This window comes from Oryza sativa, chromosome 1 (genome assembly GCF_034140825.1).
Source record: "Oryza sativa Japonica Group chromosome 1, ASM3414082v1".
Classification (NCBI taxonomy): domain Eukaryota; kingdom Viridiplantae; phylum Streptophyta; class Magnoliopsida; order Poales; family Poaceae; genus Oryza; species Oryza sativa.
In genome coordinates, this window is record NC_089035.1 from 32,240,780 (window position 1) to 32,264,439 (window position 23,660).

At 44.1% G+C, this 23,660-nt stretch overlaps 3 protein-coding genes and 1 non-coding gene across 8 annotated transcripts; all 4 read right to left on the reverse strand.

Moving 5' to 3' along the window:
• Positions 1–781: 781 nt before the first annotated feature.
• LOC4325131 (callose synthase 12) lies at positions 782–10,152 on the reverse strand. 4 transcript variants are annotated; one of them, XM_066304088.1, is made up of 4 exons: positions 10,083–10,152; positions 9,889–9,967; positions 2,115–7,509; positions 782–1,116 (listed from the first exon to the last, which is right to left on the reverse strand). In XM_066304088.1, exon 3 carries the CDS (start codon positions 7,486–7,488, stop codon positions 2,116–2,118), a length of 5,373 nt encoding a protein of 1,790 aa, XP_066160185.1. In that variant the 5' UTR covers positions 7,489–7,509; positions 9,889–9,967; positions 10,083–10,152; the 3' UTR covers positions 782–1,116; position 2,115. The 4 variants fall into 4 exon arrangements, with proteins under 4 accessions (XP_066160185.1, XP_015616625.1, XP_015616637.1 ...); XM_015761139.3 differs by having other exon boundaries at positions 9,889–9,996; XM_015761151.3 differs by lacking the exons at positions 9,889–9,967; positions 10,083–10,152 and adding an exon at positions 7,594–7,746.
• On the reverse strand, positions 4,410–4,490 carry LOC112937692 (small nucleolar RNA J33). Its single transcript, XR_003240355.1, has one exon. It is a non-coding gene; the product is annotated as a small nucleolar RNA J33 (small nucleolar RNA).
• Positions 10,153–10,964: 812 nt separating the features above from the next.
• LOC4325133 (altered inheritance of mitochondria protein 3) lies at positions 10,965–15,748 on the reverse strand. Of its 2 annotated transcripts, none has more exons than XM_015765956.3 (3): positions 15,578–15,748; positions 13,962–14,231; positions 10,965–12,613 (listed from the first exon to the last, which is right to left on the reverse strand). In XM_015765956.3, exons 1-3 carry the CDS (start codon positions 15,704–15,706, stop codon positions 11,228–11,230), a joined length of 1,785 nt encoding a protein of 594 aa, XP_015621442.1. In that variant the 5' UTR covers positions 15,707–15,748; the 3' UTR covers positions 10,965–11,227. The 2 variants fall into 2 exon arrangements, with proteins under 2 accessions (XP_015621442.1, XP_015621441.1); XM_015765955.3 differs by having other exon boundaries at positions 13,962–14,234.
• A 5,328-nt stretch (positions 15,749–21,076) lies between these two features.
• LOC9271701 (pentatricopeptide repeat-containing protein At3g58590) lies at positions 21,077–23,660 on the reverse strand. Its single transcript, XM_015776455.3, has one exon. It carries the CDS (start codon positions 23,429–23,431, stop codon positions 21,440–21,442), a length of 1,992 nt encoding a protein of 663 aa, XP_015631941.1. The 5' UTR covers positions 23,432–23,660; the 3' UTR covers positions 21,077–21,439.

Genomic DNA, 23,660 nt, shown 5'->3' on the forward strand with positions numbered 1-23,660 from the left:
TAACCTGAGTATTTGTTATTAAAAAAAATAAAAAAAAGACACTCACATACGCCACCGTGTACATGAGCATCGTTGAAATATTAGACCTATCAATAACTCGATATAAATACTCCTTTATCCATCTCATTTTAAGTGCAGCCATAATTTTTCGTGCCAAACTTTAATCGTCCGTTTTATTTAAAAAATATTAAAAACATAAGTCACACATAAAGCACTAACAAAAATACTAATTAAAGAAAAATATGACGAATAATCAAAATTAGATACAGAAACTTATGGTTAAAATGAGATGGAAAGAGCAGTTATGTTCCACCGGATAAAAACAAACTGAGCTACGCTCATCTCGCGAATAATGATGTGATTATTTGATTCGAGTTGGATATGATAGGACGACACTTTCGAATAGAGTTTTCGAGCATCACTTCTAAAAGCATCCATCAGATAAACTTATCTTCATAGCCATCATTAACTCTTATTAGCATCTTTGCGTGCAAGGGAAGGGCAATCAACCTAAACCCGTACCTTACGTGTTGTTATTATGCTCGACCAAGGCACCAAGCTGCACCGAAAGTCCAAGGTTGCCCATCGAAGCACCAATTGTGCCTCTACTAATTTTCATTTAAAGCAATACTTCGAAGCATTTGTGCTTACAGTTACAGACGATAGAATACTCGCTGCATTCTGCCAATGAGGCAAATCTTTCAGGCCAACGTTGGCTAACACCACCAGGCAGCATCATTCCAACATCTTCCCAGGAAATGAGAGAAATGACACCCAAAGGTGAACCTTCAGAAGGAGGGCAATTGCACTTTGATTTTCCAGGCGCAAAAAATGGAACATCCAGCCAGGTTAACAAACAAGCCATTAGAGTTCACGGGTAATGCTGCAACAGAATCATCTACATACAACTAGCTCTAAGAAGGTGCAAAACTGGAGAGGCCTAAATTACTCAGTACAAATCTGAACATCTAGAGTAAGATGACTGAAGCTAATCAGCCATCTAAAAGGTTCAATATGGATCTAAGCTATATCAGTAAACAGAAAGCCTTCCACATTGCATAAGAAGCTGTACAGAGGTGACGGAGGACGGCCTAACTGCGATAACCTTGTTAGAGCCTGGCAAAAGAAAATCAGCAGTCAGAATCATCGGAAGTAAGACTGAAAATGCACAGTTTGATCTTTACAATTGCAAGAAATATGACCAAGTTAAGCCCCTGCTATCGTTATCTTGTGTTACAGCAGATGGTTAGTGTACTGCCATAAAACAGAGGTATACGTTTTACACAATTTTCATAAAAATCACAGTTCAGCTTTGATTGGTATAGGTATGGTGGTAGTGCTAAGCAGGTGTCATCTGTGAGTCTGACTATAACCAATAACAGATGGAAATACAAGGGCGAGCTGATTTCTTCATTAGAAGCATCAAAAGGTTTCGTGCAAGTACATAAAAAGCAGGTAGAGGATAAACATGAGACTTTTATACTCCCTCCGTCCCTAAATATTTGACGTCGTTGACTTTTTTAAATATGTTTGACCGTTCGTCTTATTAAAAACTTTTGTGGAATATGTAAAACTATATGTATACATAAAAGTATATTTAACAATAAATCAAATGATATGAAAAGAATTAATAATTACTTAAATTTTTTGAATAAGACGAACGGTCAAACATGTTTAAAAAAGTTAATGGCGTCAAATATTTAGGGACGGAGGGAGTACCTATGTAACGACAGTATTTTGTTAATTTTAATAAGTAAAATTTTATCAAAGTGACCACACTTTCTTTGATGCACACTTAGGTTTCTGTTTGACAGGGAAGGTAAGAGCTATTTACTGAAAGCTCTTATTGGACAATAGGCTCTTTTCTCGGATCGATAAGTTTTTGTCCCCCCGCCCGTAATGAAAGGAGATACAACCAGATCCAAATAGAAACTAAATTTTGTCTTTTTAGTTCTTATGTAAGCATCAAATTTCCATAGCAAAATGCGAACAGTTTAAAATATAAAGATATATCTGTTAATCCAATTTAATGCTAAAGAAAATCTAAATAGGCTTCTCACAAAAAAAAAATTCTAAACAGGCCAAATAATTCATCAAGGCTTATTGTACTGTACCTCAAACTGCAATTGTTTTCTTGCCAGCAAGAATGCGGGATATCTGGAGGCCTCTGCTGAAAGCTTCATTGAAAAGTACCCTCGTCTGCATTTCCTGAAATCCAGGCAACCAGGAAAAGAATGCAACTGGCGCCATAACAAACACCCCAAGCAGTATCTCATACAAACGTGCCACAGAAACAACACTGGCCCAGACCACAGTAGACTCAATGAATGGTCTAATCACTTGAGCAATGGAAATCAAGCCCCAACCAGTAGGAATGAATGCCAAAAGGCTTGTGAAGATGTCAATGATTTGAAATTTAGTAAATTTCAGAAATATTATCAGCACTAGCACTGCAAGAATAATGACACCAGATTGGATGACCCGGTAGTAAAGGTGTTGTTTTGCAGCATACTTGTCTCGAGCATATGACATTAGGACAAAAATGCCGAAAATCACAGCCACACAAATCCAGGAAAGCAGATAAACAGCAATACTTCTGCTTTCATTTGCGATCTTCAACTGGTATACAACCCCATACTGAAAAAAGAAGTATCTGAGATCTAACAATATTTCTAAAATCTTTCCCCAAAGACCAGTTGTTCGTAGATGATCCTGCTCCTCAAACCACCAAACTTCCCAGCTGTGTTCAGCCTTAGAAAAGATACTACCAGGGTACCAGATCCAGTTCATGAAATCATCAAAGTCATACACTGTTTTCAACCAATCAAAGCCAGATGGATTAAAAGCAAATGGAGCCATGATCCATGATACCACTAGAAACCAGCTAGATATCATCATGATTATGTAAACAAGTGTATCCCTTGCAATCACACTGTGAGCTGCATACACAGTCAATACTATTCCAAGTTCTATTGCCTTTATGAAGTGGCTCCTAGCATACAGCCTGTAATTTTCAGCAAAACTCTTATGCTGCACAACAAAACCACGGCCAGTAGCACGATACTTAGCACCGCCATGAAGAATTGTCCGGCCATAGTAATGGCTTTTCGTCCCCATGGAAAATGTGTAGAACACGGACGAAAACATCATTTGCATAGTGAAAAAATCCCAGACAGCAGGCAGAAAACCCTGTTCAAGAGAGTTCTCTATAATCATTGGCAAGGCAGTGAAGAGGCCAAGCTGTATGACAAATTGCTGATTCAGAACGGCACCCAAGGCTTTATTGTTGGTAGCATTAGCGCTACCCTGAATTCCAGCCTCAAGACCACTCAGAGCTAGATAGAGGCGTCCCCAAACAAATGTATAAACTGTCAAGACCACCATCATTGTGTTGAAGTAGAATCCTACTGTTGTATAGAACACAGAAAGACTCCTAAAGAAATCCAGCCTATGACCAAGTCTGTAGATATCCCTACTTAGGGTCTGTTCACCATTGCCACTAGAAACCTTTGCTTCAAACATCGATATCTGATTGAGCCCAACATCACGTCCCTTACCAACCTGGATATACTCATGGTGGCTAACATTGCCACCGCGTAGGGTACAGTTGAAACCTGCAAATATGTCCTCGCTGATATTGATTACTCTGGATGCCTTGCTTATACCACCTCGGGTTAAAAACCAAAGGCGATCAAATACATCAGGATGCCCATAATGCATCCGAACCTTCAACGGATTAGCTAGAACTCGCTGTCCAAGGGTAACAAAGCTTGTTTCTTGTGCAGACATGAACCAAGCAAGTGAAGACACCGATCCAGTAAAAACATGCTCCCGGACGCCCAAAAGCGTTGGTTTCTGGCTTCCATGATAATAGTCGTACTGTTCTAGTAGGTTACGCATCTTGAGGGCCTCCTCAAAATAATTATCCTGGTTCATATCAATCGTTTGCACAGCATCACCTCGTGTGAATATGATGGCATGGTTCTGATTTTCAGGTTTTCCCTCCCCAAGTTTCAGTTGACCTGGCAACCTAATACGGTATATCTCAACCTCTCTCTGTAAGACAGGATCAAATTTAACAAGGACAGAATAGTATTGCGTATCACCAATCTCAGGATGGACCTCATCGACATAAGCAACACGGAGGGCATCATTTTTCTTCATAAGAGTTAGGATATCTTCAGCACGTTGATCTTTCGCCTTTTTCTGGTTTCCATATATTTGGCAAGCGACCACATAGGTGTACTTCATGATAGCAGCACCATCTTCCTGGCCTTTAAACAATTGACTTACAGTACTTGTTCCTCTCTCTAACCTCCTTCGAGGTCGTTGTGATAAACCCCCGTTCATGGGATATACATCATTCTCATACTGAACTGAACCAAAAGAAGCCAGCTGTTTTGTTCCCTCTGTAATTTCTACTTCAGATGCATTATCAAGAAAAGCAAGCATCTTGAGAGCCCTGTAGTAGTACATCATTCCCCTCACAGTCCGTGCTAAGGTCTGCCCCCTGTACGAGGCCCAAAGTCGGAGATCCTGGAATTTTCCAGCCCAAATGCCATCATCACTAGCCATTCCTTCCCTTTGCATGCGCTCTAAAAAGTTTTTCCAATCATCTTCATAAATCTTTTGAAGATAAAACAAGATTGAGATGCCATCTTCATTCTCACGACGAAGCTGGTCCTTGTTGTACAGAACATCTTCATTGTAATATGGGGTTAAAACACTGAATGCCATCATCCTCTGAACGGTGGGAGCACGAGGCATGTTCATGAACAGGGAGTTGCTGAAGAAAGTTATGCGCCGACGAGCCTCGGGGTTCTTTGGAACATCGTCCATAGAATCCCTGGATGTGAGAATCGTATGGAGTCTTCTCACCTGCTTATAGAAGCTAACATCATTGTCATCTGGGCATTTTATGGCATCCTGAAAAAGCAGCTGAGATTCGGTTGGTCTTGATAGTGCTAGCCCCTCTCGCCTCAGCTGTTCAAAGTCCTTCTTGATTTTTGGAAAATCATGCACTGCAAGATCATACAGATCCTGCAAGGTACGAACTATCTTGATCTGATCCTTGTCCTTCAATAGAAGCTGCTCCACTAAGGAGATTACATACTTATGAATTTGAGGTAATAAGGTTAGCCTATATTCTTCAGTGAACTTTCCATATTCCATTGCACCATCAAATGCAAGGAATAGCTGATTGACAATAATGTGTTCATTAGTTCTCTCCTTGATTATTTCCAGCAGCAAGTGACGTATGCTGTCATAAGCTTCAATTACTGCACATCGCCTGTACTCGTTGTTACATATCTTGTTCCAATGTGTCCTGTCATCAGCCACCAGCTCTGCTGCCTGACTGAGAGCAAGAAGAAGCTCATTTTTTAGCAGCAAACAAGGCCACCGTACCACACGAATTCTCCACACAACTGCCGGCAGCTCAAGAAGCCCAAGCTCTTTATCACTAATGATGTCCTCTTCCCTAAATGTTTGAATGATCTCATTCCAAACCAGTGCAAACCTCTTAGCTTCCACCTCGTTTGCTTCAATCTTCCTATATGGACGGCCAAACCCATATCTCAGCTTCAGCCGATTGATTGCATCATAGAACTTGCTGCGGATGCCACCATGAACGGTATCCAGGTGCTCCTCTGGCATTAAATTGAACTGCATTGCACTTGCAAAGAACTGGAACCTCAAGCGCAGCTGCTCAACACTGCGAATCTCCCCCAGATGCGAGAAAAGGCCGATAAGCGCCCCTGTTAGTGATGAGAAGACTGCATACCATATCTGGATATCCATGAGGTAAATGATAATAACTGGGAGCCACAGGATGATTACTGCAAGGCGCTCTGTGTGAGGCATGAACTCAAACCAGTTACGCTTGATGTCATGGAGTTTGAAGATTACCTTTGTTGGCCCCACCATCGGCTTAATCTGGAGAAAGTAGCTGAAGCTAAACTTAGAAACAAGGAGGCACACCCAGAATATGGAGTACTTGATGTTATCAATGAGACCTTCCCTCAGACCACGGCCAACAAATGTACGTGTTTGGAACCACCAGGTCAGCACATATAGAATTTTCCAATTGGTTTTCTCCAGAAAATTTCGAATCCAAGGGATGATGAAGAGCACAATCGCAAGCACTTGCGGGATGACAAACACAGCAGCTGCCTCAAGGTAATTCAGCACTCTGGTATTGGCAGCAAAGGACCACCTGCGATCTCGCCACCGCTGATCCCACATTCGCTTATAGAGCACACTGAATGTGATTGTCCACCCTGCAGCAACAAGCACCTTGAGCACCATCCGAACAGCCACTGTTTTTGTCTCCCTCGACACGAGACTGTACTGAGTACCCGCATCAAGCATTGCCTGAACAAAGCGCAGTCCACCCCAAGTGATGAACACAGACAGCACCCGGACCTGGATGTCCCGGAATCTGAGGCTAACCCATGGGGTTTTACCATCCCATGCAACAATCATCGCAGCTTGAAAGAACAGAATATGCATCACCCATACCCTATCGAAACTTCGGTAGACATTCCAGAATGACCGCTGCTCAACAAAGCCAGTCTTGCCAATGCGCCCAGTCTTTCCAGGCTCCACAAAGAAGCTCCTCGATGGATCCAGCGGCCACCGGAGCCGCTTGAAAACTCGTCGGCTCCAGAAGTACTCGTTGACATCGTCGTAATTCCTCCACGCCGAGTGCGGCTTGGTCCCGTTCCGGCTGGCCTCCACCTCGTTCTTGAGGACGTTGTAGATCGGAGTCACCACGCGGATGAGGAAGGCGTCCTCGCCGCACACGGCGGGCATCGCAGGCCGCCCTGTCTCGATGTCGATGGACTGCTCGACGACGTGGTGGAGGTCGAGGGCCATGTAGTGGAAGATGTAGCAGAGGCACTCCGGCATGAACCTCAGGTTGGCGGCCTCCCCCCAGATGAGCAGGTACAGCGCCGTGTAGAGGAGGTCCATGCGGACGTCGTTGCCGGTGGCGGCGCCGGTGCGGCGGCCGCCGCCGCCGCCGCTGGGCACGCGGAAGTGGCGCTTCTGGCCGAGGTAGGCGCACCAGGAGGTGTAGTTCTTGAGGAGCTTCCTGCGGATGCCGCGGGCGACGGTGAGGTGGAGGACGTCGATGGGGTGGTCCTTGGGGAATCCCGGCGCGGCGCGGAGCTGCGCGTTGGCGAGGAGGAGCACCAGGTGCTCCCGCTGGTTCCGGACGTTGTCCGCCTGGAACCCGAAGGTGGCGCCGAGCCAGTCGAAGATGTCGGCGCGGTGCGGGTCCCAGACGCGGGCCAGCGGCGGCGCCGGGAAGTCCGACGCGTGCGACAGCGCCTCCACCGCCGCCCGCACTTCCGGCACCTGCAGCGACGGGTGGTCCCCGTGCATCACCACGTCCTGGATCGGGATGATGTTGTACGCCGCCTGCACCACCGTCTGCTCCCCCGAACCCGCCGCCGCCGCGGCGCGGCGGTTCCGCAGCAAGCTCATCTCCCCGTCTCACGCAGCCAGCTGCAAAAAAATCACTCGACGAGTGTGAGCCCTTTGAAGCGAAGAAGTACACGGGATGATGGGAGGAACCTAGGTGGGAATCACATGCTGCGCAGCTGGTTTATTCGGGCTGCCGCTTTTGTTCGCTTGTTTGATTTGCTTGTCTCCTTCGGATTAGGCGGAAGCGAGGCGTGCGTGATCGCTTCAACAGTTTGCATCATAGCCGCCGCCTAGTAGGCGGGTGTGGGTTTGGGGCTCGGTTTGGTTGCTTTGCTTGTGGGGTTTCTAACCATGCCGCTAGTGTTTCTGTGCGCTGGATTTTCCGGTGGGGGCAAAATGAACTAATGATGATGGCGATGAGAAGATGTGACTCCTTTTTTGGAGGAGGGATATGCAATGGATTTGTGATCTACTGGTAGGCTACGGATTACTGATGCACTGTAAGCAAAAAAAAGGGGAGGTCAGCAAAGCAAGTCTACAAGTGAATGGGACAGATTGGTGTAATGGTCTGGAGTAAATCTCACCATCCACTCGCACTCAGGTTTTGTTAGCTTGTGTTGTATGGCATCTGGTGTGGTAGGAATCGATGAAAGAAGATAAAGGTAAGACCATACTAGTATATACACCCTATAAGGCTCTGTTCTTTTGGTTGAGTTGGGAACCCATCCCTCCGGTACGGAAAACGAAGCAGTCCATTAGCACGTGATTAATTAATTATTTGCTAATTTTTTTTCAAAAATGGATCAATATAATTTTTTTAAGCAACTTTCGTATATAAACTTTTTGCAAAAAACACACCGTTTAACAGTTTGAAAAGCGTGCGCGCGGAAAATGAGATGGGGGAGTTGGGAACTCCAGGAAACGAACAGAGCCTAAGTAAAGTGCTCAAGCTACGGAATTTGGGTGAGAGCAAAGGTGTTGATTTGAGAAACCAGGAGTGAATTTTGTGCAGATGAGTGTGGTCTAGCCTTATATTCACTCCATTTTCAGGAGATGAAACAGAAAGTGGTCGATGCATGAGAAACTTTTGAATTAGGGAGTGACAAGAGCATAACTTTTAATGTTGGTGGTCATATGGCATAAGGGTCTCTCACTTTTTTTAAACATCTTTTCTACATTTGGAAACCTTTTCTTTTGAGAGAGAAACAATTGGATACTATTGCTTACATGCTATTCACGTGCGATGTCCCCCTAAAAAACTGAAAGAACTACTAGGCGTCAGATATGGATAAAATAACAGGGGAAAAAATTACAGCAGTTAAGTAAGTACAAGTTTCAAAGATGGTGAATGGCGTATCAGTTCTTGAACCTCAGACGGGATCGATACCTTGACCACACTGAATAAATGTTATAAAACGGTGATTTTATTCTTCTTTTGCTAGGAGCATCAAATTTTTATGATGTCACTGACAGCAACTATCATCTTTCTTTGAGGACTTGTCGTTGTGACCCAGGAACACTTGTCGTATGGCATATTTGGTGCTAAATCCTTCTGTGTTACGCCTCTAAGACGCTTTTTTGGCTAAGCTTTTATTGAGCTTGCACTGCCAGCTTTCGGTGCACTAGAGTAGGCACTAATCACAAAAGAGCGACACCTCACAGCCTATTTCTATCACACCGCAATCTGAATCTCTCTGGATGTGGATGGAGAATTAGAAATACGGACTATGGAGCTCGTAAACGGTAAGGTCTATTCATTCAGAAGCGAAGATAAAAAAAAAAACTCTATATAAAATCGGCGGTAGTAAGAAAACAACTACCACTGGGTGTTCCCGGCTATTTCTACCCATGATTTGAATTTGATGAACCCCTAAACAAACCATATGTTGCTGCCAAAGTGCCAATTATTTAAGCGACCGCACACGCTAAACGCTATTGCTCGCGTTTTATTATCTGGGTTGAGAGGTTGACGCCAGAAGCAAAAAGGCTCAAGCAAAGCATGCAGGAGGAGATCCACCACACTCCACTGCACTGCACTCTGAATAAAGAACGGGGGACACTTGGTGTGCGGGTAGCCGCACGGCTCGAGGAAATCCGCCACTGGAAAGTGGGACCGGGCAGTTTCGCTACTGAGACCAAGGGGTTTGACCCGCGGGACTGTAACGTGGGCCCACCTGTCAGGCGCGGCGGAAAACGGCAGAGAGAGAGAGAGAGAGAGAGATGGCGCCGGCATATTCGGGGGGAGGGGGAGGAGGAGGAACACGTCAATCGCCGCAGCGGCGGAGGCAGCTGCGTGAACCGCCACTGGCCTCGTCGTCGTCGGCTCGGAATCGAATCGAAATCGTCGGTTCCGGTGGCCGTGGGAGAGGAAATCCCCTGAGCCGGAGAAGCTCGAGCTGGCGAATCTATGGCAGAGGCAGCGGTGACGAGCTAGCGAAACGGAGAGGGGAAGGGTCTCACCGGATGGGTTGGCCGCCGCCGCCGCCGCCGCCGCGGCGTCTCAGCTTGGCTCAGCTGCTCCTCGATCTCTTCCTAAAACCTGGTCGGAATTGTAGGAGAATCGAGATGCTGAGAAACAGGAAGAACAGATTCATACAGTGAGATTGCTATGCAATACTAGGTATTAGTAGATATAGTAGGTAGAAAGAGATTACCCTTTATTGAGTTTTCGTTCCTCCCTGCTCGGCCTCCCAGGTGTCAGCGCATTTGAGATGGTTTCGCCGTGGAGGTGGAGCACAGATACCACACTCCTCTTTTTTCTAGCCAGGCCGCGCTCAGGATCGTAGGCCCGTTTATTTTACTCGTGAGCTCAAGTTCCAACTCACACATGCGTCAATCCGAATTCAAAATTCTAGCCCGTTCAGTGCATATCCGCACGCTTGCTGACGTGTGGAAAATGCTGTCACGACACCCATACTCGGGTGTTCTCGTATTTTTTTTAAGTAAATTTCACAAAACTACATGTTTTATGGTTCAAGTTGTAGAAAACCACACACATTTTAACACTTGGCACTTAAGTATATATATTTTGGTAGTTTAGTTTCACAAAACCACACTATCCATGAATGGATTTACCCGCGAGATGACGTGGTTGTTCCATCTAGGATGGGGACGTGGCATCCTGTTAATTTTGTCTGATGGCTGGTAATATGATGCCATGTCCTCGTCCTATGTGAAACAACCACATCATCTCGCGAGTGAATCCATTCATCGATAGTGTGGTTTTGTGAAACTACACGACCAAAATATATGTAATTAAATGCCAAATATCAAAGTGTATGTTGTTTTCTTCAACTTAGACCATAAAACATGTAGTTTTATAAAATTTACTTTTTTTTTTATTAGTCACATAGTCACGCAACTTGATTGAGCAAAGTGAAAACTGTAAAAGAGGAAATACCCATATACTATCAGAAAATACCGTCTCTGCACTTCTGCAGGTAAAAGATGCTCGATCAAGTTGGAACAATTTACATGCAACTTTAAAAACACAAGTAGCAACTGGCAACAATCACCTGACATTTCACACCGCAAAATGACAATATACCTGGCAATAATTTGGATTAGCACAGATCTGCTGAAATGGTCCAATTGCAAAGAAGTTGGTGGTACACGTGCAGGAAGTACATGAAGATTAAGATCAATGTATAATATGTACATCGTACAAATACGCAACAGTCAACAGATGGCATCACTTCAAATCTTATTTATTCAACTACTACACGATAGTACCACTCTTTGCACACGTATGAGCGCCGTGCCGGGATGGAGAGAGGTCCAAACCCAACCCAGGACGAAATCACCACGCACGAGGGGGTGCTCCGGACCCTGCTTCGTTCAACCGGTCCAGCAATGTGTTGAAATCCATCGGCTGGCCACTCTCGGTCATCCTCTGAATAACATTCATCACCTGCTCCCTGGGATATCCCATGGTGATTGCCTTCTCAATCATTTCCCCATAAGGATGGCCGCGCATCATCTGATGCGAACCTGGGTGACTCATACCAACATTACCTGGAGCTGGAGGCATCTGAGGTGCCTGGGCTGCTGAAGGACCACTTGGGGGGTAGCCATATGCAGTGTTGTAGCCATGTGAGCTGCCCTGCGGCGCATATTGTGGCGGGCCGGCATAGCCCCCCTTACTTGGAGGTCCGAAAGAGCCCTGGCTTGGAGGAGGTAGCTGCTGCCTTTGCATGTTGTGCTGCGGTGGTGGCATGCCAGGTCCTCCGTATGAATATGGCACTTCAGAACGGCTCCCCGCTGCCGGAGCAACCGTGTTGTATGGTCCTTGCATAGCCATGCTGCCAGGTAGAGTTTCAGGGGGAGGGTTCAAGGACTGGTGGGGTTGATAATGAGGGTAGTTTGGTGGAGTTTGAGGCCTCATCTGATTTTGTACAGGAGGATGCTGTTGTGGTTGCATTGCCTGAGGAGGAAGCTGAGTGTTAGATTGCTGCGGTTGCACTGGTGGCGGAGGAAACTGTTGAGCATTAGGCTGCTGCACTGGTTGAGGAGCAAACTGCTGAGTGTTAGATAGTTGGGGCTGCTGCATTGGTTGTGGAGGAAACTGCTGAGTGTTAGATAATTGGGGCTGCTGCACAGGTGGAGGAAATGGCTGCGAGAAAGTCGGCTGTGGCTGGGCCACTGGTGCAGGAGCCGGCTGGGAAGATTGCTGGGGCCACTGCTGCTGGTAGGGAGGGAAAGACTGAGGCTGGGTTTGATTTGCTGCCTGAGACTGTTGAGATGAAGCATGGACAGGAACATCTTGCGTTGCTGAAGGCCTTACTGGCAAGTACTGCACCTCTGGTTGTACTTGCTGCCCCTGTGTATCCTGAATGCCTGGAGCTTGACGCTGTGGGTAGTAAACAATGGCTTGGCTAAGAACATAACGGTCCTGCTGTGGTACAGAAGAGCTAGGTGGCTGCTGCACTGTCTGATCTTTGTACTGTTGGACTGGTTGAGAAGCTCTAGGTGCAAGGGATGAGTTCACCTGATGAGGCAAAACAATCGCCAGCTGCTGACCAGGTGCATCTGCCTTTTCTTCAAGCGTCTTTTGCTCAGGGAAAGATGGTGTTGGCATATCTTCCTTCTTTTTAGATGTGTCATGTGTAAGTTGAAATTTGGCTAATTCCTTCTGAGTTTCAGCTAACTCTTGCTTGTCCCTAAGGATTTGAATAGATCTGTGCACCTGCATCATTTGAAAATTTGATTAGAGTTGAAACTTGAAAACTTCTCAACAGAGAATTAATGCTCAAAGATATAAAATACAGTACATAAACAGTAAAGAAATTAAACATTTGGAGATTGAATTGTTGGTTAATAATAAATTGTCACATCTTCTGAACTTGGATACGGTCATGTGCCCATCAACAGCTCTGTGATAGCCAAAATGTTTTGCAACGTGCATGTCATTTTAGACTGCAGGACAATCTCGATGAATACCAAGAATGAACTATACTTAAATATTCTGTTTGCTAGAAATACTCGAAGTTTGTGGTCAGGCCTTAATCTCCAAATTCTAAATAAGTGTCATCTTGAAGCTCGTGGTAGCACCTAAGACTCCAAATGGCCATTATGGCTCAACAGATGCATGTCTGGCATGGAACATATGAGATGATGTATACCCTTAGCATTTGTGCACTCTGAACTTATAAGATGTTAGAACAGATCCATCACAGGGATCACTTATTTATCAACCACAGTTGCCAATTTAAATACAGAGGAGTGTTGCCAATCCTGGTTGAGTCACAGGGTATACATTAGACATACTGAGTATATTCAAGAGTGGATTCCAGGCTTCGAGTGCACAACAGGCAACAAGACTAGTTTATCAGAAGAAAGTACAAAACAAGAAGGACATTTATGTGCATTAACCTCTGAACAGGTCAGTAGGGAGCAGCCTTTGAGAGACCAGGAAGACATCTCTCCCTTTGTCTGAAAGGGACGGTGGTATAGCACCATCACATTTCTTAGAGATTGGAAATGGTGTACTTTTTGTTCAAAGGAAAAAAACAATAATCACAGCCCAAAATACTAAAGAACCATAGCCCACAAAAACCACAACAACTTAGGAGATTAGGGCCTCTAGGCTAAACATACATAAGCCTAATATTTCCCTATGTATTCACTAGATGGTATTTTAAATACATATAAGAATTGGAGCATGCATTTAAAGCGAAGGAGCAAAATCACATACACAGTATAAAGAAAAGGTAAGTTGTCACAACAAATAAAGAAAACATGTACTGTACATGTCAATCAACACAAAAGGCTACTCCATCCGTTCCAAAATATAAGCATTTTTGTCTGCACGCGGGGATGTCCAAATAGGCATATAAATTTTGAAATACGTGCAGAAATGCTCATATTTTGGAATGGAGGGGGTATAATATATGGATGAGTATATGACATGATCATAATTACACTGGATGCAAAAGAACTGTCCCCCTTCAGTGCAGAAACTGAAAGGGTGGAAAATGTGAAATACTGGATCTAGTCTCAAAATATATTTTTTCTTAAAATAGTGATTTACTTACTTCATGAAGATGTTTCTCAAGAGACTTCAATCTTTGATCAGTCTCATCACGGAGCACATCACTTCGAAGTTCACCCATGGATCTCTCAAGCTTATAGCAATAGATCTCCAGTTGTGAAAGACGATTAGTAATTCCCTCAAGCGATCGCAGCAAATTATCAGCATATTTCTTCATGCACTTCTCAACAGCAAAAAGTACATCCTCCTTGCCGTAACTCTCTTGTTCATAAGCTTTTCCAAATGGTCTCCCCAATCTACTGTCGTGAAAGTCCTGCTGCACAAGTACAAGAATGAGGGATGAATATAGCACAAGGATTTCTACTATTATAATCATTAAATTAATTTTGCTTGTAAAAATGCAGATATCTTTGACAAATTTCATTTTTTAAGAAACAAATACATCAGATTTTTGTAATGCTCTCTCCAACTATGTCAGTAATAGCTTAATTTGATTATTTATATAATTTTGGACGATGCAGGAGAACTGCGCTTCATTTCATTAAGAAGAAAGAAATATTTACATAGGAGGGATCAAGGAGTCCCTCCTACCAAGAACACATCCCAAAACACACCAACCCACAGGTGATTATTTATATTTCACCTGTTAGAACATAGAATACCATCCTCCAGCAACACCAAGGGTGTCATCAGAAGTTTCCAGAATGCTATAATGGACTTTCAACATTCACCCATAAAGACAATAATCTCTAAACATAAATGGACTGAACAAATAGATAAGCAAGACAATAATCCCTAAACAGACTGAACATATAGGTAAACTTATCAAGTACAAAATCAACGTCAATCCACCTTTTCTCTAAACATTAGATTGTGTTCCTTACCTAGAATAGCAATGTCCTGGACACATGGTCACTAATTTATATGTAACAAAAATTTTACTGAACATGAAAACTATAGGCGGTATTAATGTTACGTGTGAATCAAATAGTCATGACTTGCATAAATCTTATTCAACAGAATGTCAGAAAAAATTATCTGAAAACTATATCCTATAGGCATCTTTCTCTCTCGTGCAGTGGCCCTCACAGAAATAACCCACTGAATATTTCAATTGATAGCTTATTAAATGAATTTCTCATTGACTATCTCCAGCCTATATTGACCATTCAAGACAAACCTACACTGCACATCAGGAATTCAGTGTGGGTTTAATCAAAATAAGACCTGAAAATCCCAAGTATAGCAGGTACCATATAAACCTTGATGCACACAATAAAATAAATCCATGATATTCTCTGAATTACAACAGATAGGCATAGCTGGAATAACACATTCGTCAGGAAGAAAATGAAATAGCAAGCGATGGCTGCATAGTACCAACGAGCCTATAACCAAATCGATGTGAACGTTACAATTGGGCAAAAAAAAAACTGAAACTATTCAGTGCTGTTCAGCCAATTTTCATCGGACCGTTTCCACACTATTCAGTTGAACGAATAGATTCACGGGAATACGACACCGCTGAGGCGAAATCGTGCGGCAATAAGCCTCGGTCAGAGCTCTGCACGCGATCATCACGCACCACGATTCACGAGGGATCAAAGGTGGGTTGCCGCCGAGAGAGGGCGGGGGGGGGGGGGGGGGAGGAAGTAATACCTTGTCGGCCGGATCGGGGCGCTTGGGCTCGGAGGGGGCGGCGAAGTCGTCGTAGGAGCAGAGCACGTCGTCGGCGCCGAAGTCGAAGCTGCGGGAGCCGCGGCCGGCGGGGACGCCGGAGCCGGACATCGCGGCGCGCTAGGGTTTAGGCGAGACGGGGATAGCTTCCTTGGAGGGGAAGGAAAGGGAGGGGAGGGGGGGAGGGAAGCGGGGGTTGGGTTGATTGGCACTGGAAGGAAGAGGAGGGAGGAGGATGACGACTTGGTGGTCGGTTTGGTCTGCGGCCGCCTGGGGTGTTAATTAAGCAAAGGCGTCGCCGTCCCGGTTGCTTGTTAGATGGACGCTCACATTGACGGAAACCTGCAGCGCCTCTGTTGGAGAAATTCTATCCTTCGGTACTGTCTTCTTCAGCTCACGTTAAAATTAAAAGTTTAGATAGAATTAAAATAATGTGATAGAAAAGTTGAAAATTTATGTATAAAAAAGTTTTAATGTGATGAAAAAGTTGAAAGTTTATTGAAAAAATTTGGAACTAAACTCGGCCTTAGTTGGAAAAGAAAATTTTTGGGTGTCACATCGGACGTTTAACCAAATGTCGGAAGGTTTTTCGGATACGAATGAAAAAAATAATTTCATAACTCGCCTGGAAACTGCTTGACGAATTTATTCAGCATAATTAATCCGTCATTAGCACATGTGGGTTATTGTAGCACTTATCGCTAATCATGGACTAATTAGGCTTAAAAGATTTGTCTCGCGATTTCTCCCCTAACTGTGCAATTAGTTTTTCATCTTATCTATTTAATGTTCTATGTATGTGTCTAAAGATTCGATGTGATGTTTTTAAAAAAAAATTTGGGAACTAAACAAGACATAAGGGTATAATCATTGTTTTCTCTGCAAATTTTTACAATCGTCCAATCAGTCTATAAAAATCAGTTGTATATTCATGCTAAGTACAGATATTCACTTACCGTTATTTTTAAAGAAAATCTATTTATATTATATATATATATAACGGTGAAGCCAATACCTATATTACAGTTGAGCGGTTACCACTCTGTTGGTTTTATCAAGTGATAACACCAACATGATAACACCAACAGAGTTCAGGTAACTGCTCAACTCAACTGTATTTATAACACCAACAGAGTTTAGGTAACCGCTCAATTGTAATATAGGTATTGGCTTCACTGTTAGATATACAAAATATAAATATATTTTAGAGTTTATCACTATTGTTACTATTGTTACATAACTTTGGGATATCCAGTATTGTGGTTCAAGAATACGAATCCAATACGACCACTAGTTAAGGGAGTCAAGGTGAACTTATTCCTTCCATCTCTATCTCTACTATTATAAAAAATAAAGATGTTTTTGCCGGTACCTTGGTATGTCATCCATATATGAGTCGGTTTTTAAGTTCATTCGTTTTTGGAAATACATATCCTTATTTGAGTCGGTTTTTAAGTTTGTTCGCTTTGGAAAATACAAAATGATTTCTTTAAAAAAAACTCGCATGCTAATTTGAGACAACCAGACTCCTAATTGTAGCTCATGTTTAGATTTTCTGAAAAAATATATATCCAAGCAGATTACTTGAGACGATCGGACTCCTAACTGCAATTCATGATTTTCTAAAAAAATATATATCCAAGTGAATACCCATGGTGAATTTCACCTTAACTAAACCATATAACAATAATAAAATTAAAATAGCCTTCAACCATTGCAATGCACGAACATTTTTTTTCTAGTTACTATAAAAATTGACGATGCTTCCGCTGATTCTTTGGTATGTCGTTCGTATTTGAATTGGTTTTTAGTTCTTTCGCTTTTGAAAATACAGAAGGAGTCGTGTAAGAAATTCATGTTAACTTGGGACGAGAGTCAGACTCCTATATGCTTCACAATTCTCGCTATCCCATAAGATAACAACGTACACGATATATCTATCATCCCAATAAGAGTTCCTAACTAGATATCAATACTATCAAAATAAAAAAAATCCCATATACTTTTGCTAACAATAATACAAATAAAATAATATTCATCGTTACAACGCACGGATATGTTTTTTAAGTTAGTGAAAGACGGAAGACTGTCAGCTCACAGGCTAACATCCATAAATTGGGCCGAAGCAAGGCCTTCCGTGGCAAATCGAAAGTCCGAAACGACGTTAACTGATTTAAGCCCGAAGGGCCTCATCGCAGAAGAAGCCCACAACCATTAGGCCGTAACAATGGCCCGCGTCATGGCCTTCTGCGAGCCGTTTTGCTGGTAGGCTACAACGACGGCGACGAGGCGGGCCTGTTTGGCACAGCTCTAGCTCTACTTCCATTCTTTCTGGAGCTGGAGCTCAGCCAAACAGCTCCACCAAAACTGGGAGTAGAGTTAGGTGGAGCCCTTTCACAAAATGTACTAGAGTTGTGGAGCTGGGTTTAGGTAGCTCTACAACTTCACTTCAAACTCAACTCCTGGAGCTAAATTTAGAAGTTGGAGTTGTACCAAACAGGGCCAGAACGTTTTGACCGAAAAAGCTATACGCTCTCCCTTTGATCTTGACAAGAGCCTTTTCCACCGAGCTAGCCATTATTTCTCATCCCTTTTCTCAGTCAGATGACGTGCTGGTCGTCCATTTGTTAATTATTTGCAATGTGGCACAATCATGATTCATGACCTATGTAAAGTTGCGCATATTTTTCTTAATTTTTGATGGAAAAGTTTCTAAAAGGAACCTTTATATGGCCACATGCTCGGTGTCGTGTATATATATGTGTCACCCGTACGGATGATTATATTCGGATTGGCAAATCTTCGATGGTAAAGTAGCAATGCAGGGACATCGAAAGCAGCAATTAGCATTTGACATTCGTTCGTAATTCATATATAAATATTTGCTGAAGCTAGCTTTGTCACAACAATGTTGGTAATAACAATACAATTCAAACTACAGCGTATACAAAATATATATGCTAGATAGCTGCAGCGGCTAGCGTACGTATACATATGCATGGCTACTACTCCCCGGATGGCCGGATGGATATGCTACGATGATATATATAGCTAGCTGCAGAGAAAACATTATTTGCTGCCAAAAGAATAACCCGGCCGCTACACAAGTTGCTTGCTACCTGCTGCCACCCTTAGTTACAAGGGTTTAGTAGTACAACTATTGAGCACCAGTCGATCAACCTAAGCCTCTCAGAGAGATTATTTCTTTGAGATCATAATAGCCTCAGACGAGATTATTTCACGAATAATGCTCGATATATATATCGGATCGTCGTCTAGTAATGGTGCTGAGGGTCCGGGCCGCCCGGCACTTCCCGCTTGCCGCCCTGTAGGCTCCTCACGTTCCACCTCCCCGGCCGACGACGTCCACGGATACCAAATCCGCCGCCGCCGCCGCCGCCAGCCACGTCGTCGTCGTAGTCGCCGCCCGGCGGAGCGGCGTACTCTGCCAAGGCACGGGCCGCCTCGGCCTGCGTGGCCGCGAGCCCCACGACGACCACCAAGACCAGGCAGAGCACAATGCAGACGCAACTACGAATAGCCATATCTCAATTGATCGATGAAATTATTCACCGTACGTACGTGTGTGTGTGTGTGTGTCGATGAGCTATAGCTAGCTAGCTTAGGTTCGTTTGTGTTGTCATGGCCAGGTGCCGGCGCGAGGTGTGTTTATATAGGGGGTGTAGAGGAGACGGTGGAACTAGTGCAGCGACGGTTACAAAAGAAACATATAAGTGTGGGGGCCAAAGGGCGCCGGCCGGGGGGCGTTTTCTTGGATAAGTTCGGTACTAATCTCAACTACCACCGCATTGGCGCATTCTACGTAGCCTTTCTTCTGGCCTCGTCCGAGTGGCCACTGGCCACCACCACCACAATTGCTGGTGCTGCTACTAGCTAGTAATAGATCAGTACCATGATGCACACCATTGCCACTTTCTGCGACGAGGAGGATATATATATCCCCTTTTGGCTTTTGCATTAGGCATTAGAGTGTGAGGTATGCTAATTGCAATGGCTGTACTACATGTAGGTTGCTGTTGGATGAAACTGTCAGCTAGCTAGGCATCCTAGACAACGAGTGCTTGGAGTTGTCGAATTCACAAATGTCACAGGTAAGATGGAAGAAATTAATTAAACACACAGTAAACATTGAGTAGAATCAAAGCCAAGGACAAGACTAGTAGTGTAGCTGAACTGGCTATGCGCCGAATGCAGTACCGCCAGCACGTACGGCGCCAAATTACCTGGATAAATTCCTAAGTACAGCATGAGATATTGAGCTGAAACCAAAGGCGAATCAATCTGGTTCAGAATTGCAATCCTGCATTCAGTATTACTGGGTCCCCTGGCTATCAACATTTGCAATCTCGACTTTGATACGAAGCTACTGATATCCATACCTTTTAGTGCCACCAGACATTACAATAGGTAATATGGAAGGCAATTGTAAAATATGAAAATTCAAAAGAATTCTTTGACCAAATCACTTTGTAGCATCAAAACAAATATGCTCGATCACCAACCATTAGTATACGAGCCCGCTACGTAGCTATGTAGACAGTGCTTAGTGGAAAGGAAAACGAGTAGCCAATAAAATCCAATGCTTGGATGTAATTTATATGTCAATATGTCATTTTGCTCATCTATGTGCCTGCTTCGTCAAAAGGCTGTAGTACCTCGAAAGGTTAGTTAATGTTTCGGTTGCAGATTTGCTCTTTATATCTTTGCAACCGATTAGCCACATCCTCTGCATGTAACGGCTGTCTGACCTCCTCATAATGCAAGAAGGCAGCTTGCAGAATTTTATAAGATAAATGGTCGAAATCAAACCCAAGAGATTACAAATAAGAACCACTTGATTGTTAACACAGAGTCCACGTTTCGGGTTCTAAGTGTCTGTTTAGCTGAGAAATGATACGGTCATTTGACTTTAATTCGATCCTGTATGACTTGCTTGGTTTGAGATACGAAATGGAGTGATCCATCCGTAACTTCGTCCCTCAAAAAGTCAAAACATATGGTTACTGACAAAAATTAGGAATTCTCTTTATTCCGTCAAAACCATGAAATAATCTCACGATGAAATACTCGCACCAGAGAAGCCATATTAATTAACTGAGTCGGTTGTACGTCACAATCAGCAGATTCCATGGTAATATAGAGGAAAAAGTTACTGAAATCATTCCAGTCAACAATCTTTCTACATACTGTGTTAAGTGACTAGATGCAATCTGTTTCGAAAGCGACAATGCTGTTCCTTTTACACCACACCTTTTGCCACTCTCTGGATGAAAGCAACCTTTTTCAGATAATAGTAAAAATATTGATCCACCTAGAACCTTAAGCGATGACGTTATTCTTTTTTTTTTTAACCTTACATCTATTACCTGAATATAAGTGACTGAACGATCGCTTAGGATATTTCCAACTCAGTACTTCTCATTTTCATTTGCATAGCAGATGCAGGGAACAGAAGCAGAGTGATCAATGAAGATGCCTAGTAGTTATGTACCATCTATTACAAGATCATATAAACAAAGAATCTGCAGGACAGACGAAACTAACTATTTTGTACAGGATCAACCAAAACTAATTTGATATCCACCATGATCCAAATGTTGAAGTGATATACGGTAAACTGGCGAGTCAATGTAAAAAAGAAAAGGCGCACCTCCATTGTTTATCAAATGCAACTTCACCTGAAACATTGCTAGCTAAATATTTGTGAATCTGTTTGGCAACCTTGGAGAAATGTGACCATATGACAGGCCTTGGTTGGAAATGCATGCCTTTACAAACAATTTCAGCTTCCTTTAAATAACCAAACTTTGTATGACAGATTTGCTAGCTAAGTACTTGAGTATCTATCATACCGTATGTCTGGCAACCTTGGAGGAATGTGCGCCATACGACAGCACTTGGTTGGAATGGCATGCCTCTAATCACAACCTCAGCTTCCTTCAAATGACCACACTTGCATAGCATGTCCACCACACAAATGTAATGCTCCATCTCAGGCTCGATTGAATATTCAGACTTCATATGTCTGAATATATTCATTCCTTCATGCACCAGTCCACCATGCCTACAAGCTGAAAGGACTGCTGTAATTGCTACCTTGTCAGGTTTGAAGCCATCCTCTTCCATGGCTTTAAACCATGCCAGGGCCTTACGAGAAAAACCATTAAGTGCAAGGCCAGAAATTATAGCTGTCCAGGAGATAATGTTCCTATCTTCCATTTCCTTAAAGGCTTTCAGACATTCTTCAATTCTACCGCACTTAGCATACATATCTAGCAACATATTATGAACATAAGTATCTAAGCAACCAGAATTGGTCTTGATGATAAGCCCATGAAGCAACCTACCAAGAACAAGGCTATTAGACTTTGTACAAATGCTTAGCAGGCTCACAGATACATAGCTATCAAAATGATGCCCCAAAATTCTCATCAGTTCGAAAAATTTAAGAGCTTCAGCATAATCACCATTCCTTGCACAAGCAGTGATAAGTATGCTCCATGAAACAGTGTCATTACATCCCTGATGTAAAAGTAGCTTCTTCGCTTCGTCATACATGCGGACTCTGTTATATACCCCAGCTAAAACATTCATGGAGACAGCACAGGAGTCAGGATCTAACATACCCCCATAAGCCAAAGCATCAGAAACCATTTCATGTGAAGCATATGAAGATATAATGGCACTTGAGACATAGTCATAGCCGTCGTAACCCAATCTTGTTACCAACGAGTGAATCTGCAACAGATCGAATACTGATGGGTCCTTGAGCAAAGAAGACAAACTAACCTCGTTTGGCATAACACCAGATCGCAACATCTCTCTCAGAATAAAAAACGACGTTGGAACATCAGTATCTGAGTGACAAGAAATCAGTCCATTCCAACGTGTGGTGCTATCCTCAGGAGCTTCTTCAAGAACTTTGTGAGCATCCTTCGTACAACCACATTTTGAATAGAAATCAAACAGTGAAGTGTTCACAAATGGTCTCGTATTGAGATTGTGTTTGATAACTTTTGCATGAATGGACTTCCCATGTTCATGTCCATTTATACTGGTGCAGGCATAAATTACACTGCTAAATGTTATTTCATTGGGCAAAACACTCCAACCTTCCATCATCCAGAAAAATTCAAGGGCTCTCTGAGGCAAGCTTCTCCTAGCGAAGGCAATGATCATTGTATTCCAAGAAACCACGTCTCTGAACATGAACTCACTAAACAGATTCTCTGCCAAAGACGTGGAACTGTGAGTACAGTATGAATTCAGCAATGAGTTTGCAACTGTTGAGAAGGAATCTATCGCAATTTTCTTCACAAGCCCATGAACTTGCTCTGGTGTGCCAAAAGCAGGAAGTACTGCCACAAGAGAGCCATCAGACACGCTGTTACCGCTTCGAACCAGCGCCCTGAACCAGATCACAGCATCGCAGGCACGTCCATGCTGCGCAAACGAAGAGATGAGACAGTTCCAGGTGACGACGCTCCGCACAGGCATTTCGCCGAACAACCTGAGTGCATCATCAAACCGGCCATTCCGCCCAAAGAACCCCACCAGCGATGTCCCGGAGTAGGGGTCGCTGTGGAGCAGCCCGCTCTTGAGGATGTGAGGGTGCAGCTGCGCCGCGCAGCGGGCGCCGGCCGAAGGCGAGGAGAGGATCGGCGCGAAGGTGAACGCCGTCGGGGCGACGCCCGCGGCGAGCATGCGCGCGAGGAGCGCAAAGCCCTCGGCGGCGCGGCCGGCGCGGGCGCGGGACGCGATGAGGGAGTTGAAGAGGGAAGCGGAGGGCGGCGCGCTCGGACTCGGGCTCGGCATTCCGTCGAGCGGGTGCCGGGTGCGGCATGGGGGGGACAGCGGCGTGTCACTCCTGGCGCGCCGGCGAAGGCCAAAGGCGTGCCGTCACGGGCACGAGATGCTCGCGGTGCGCACAGCTAATCGCGCGCCCCGGCGACCGGCGGCGCCGCAGCAGGCGGGGCGGCGTCGAGGCGGCGCGTGGCAGCAGCGGCAGAAGAGGGGAAGGAAGAATCGCAAACGAGCGCGCGGC

Excerpts from the sequence above, each read along its gene's own strand:
- LOC4325133 (XM_015765955.3), bottom strand. The coding sequence starts at position 15,706 with ATGTCCGGCTCCGGCGTCCCCGCCGGCCGCGGCTCCCGCAGCTTCGAC. Across the intron at positions 14,235-15,577 it reads GCCCCGATCCGGCCGACAAG|CAGGACTTTCACGACAGTAG; the intron begins GTATTACTTCCT and ends GTACTTGTGCAG. Across the intron at positions 12,614-13,961 it reads TTGAGAAACATCTTCATGAA|GTGCACAGATCTATTCAAAT; the intron begins GTAAGTAAATCA and ends CAAATGATGCAG.
- LOC4325131 (XM_066304088.1), bottom strand. The coding sequence starts at position 7,488 with ATGAGCTTGCTGCGGAACCGCCGCGCCGCGGCGGCGGCGGGTTCGGGG.
- LOC9271701 (XM_015776455.3), bottom strand. The coding sequence starts at position 23,431 with ATGCCGAGCCCGAGTCCGAGCGCGCCGCCCTCCGCTTCCCTCTTCAAC.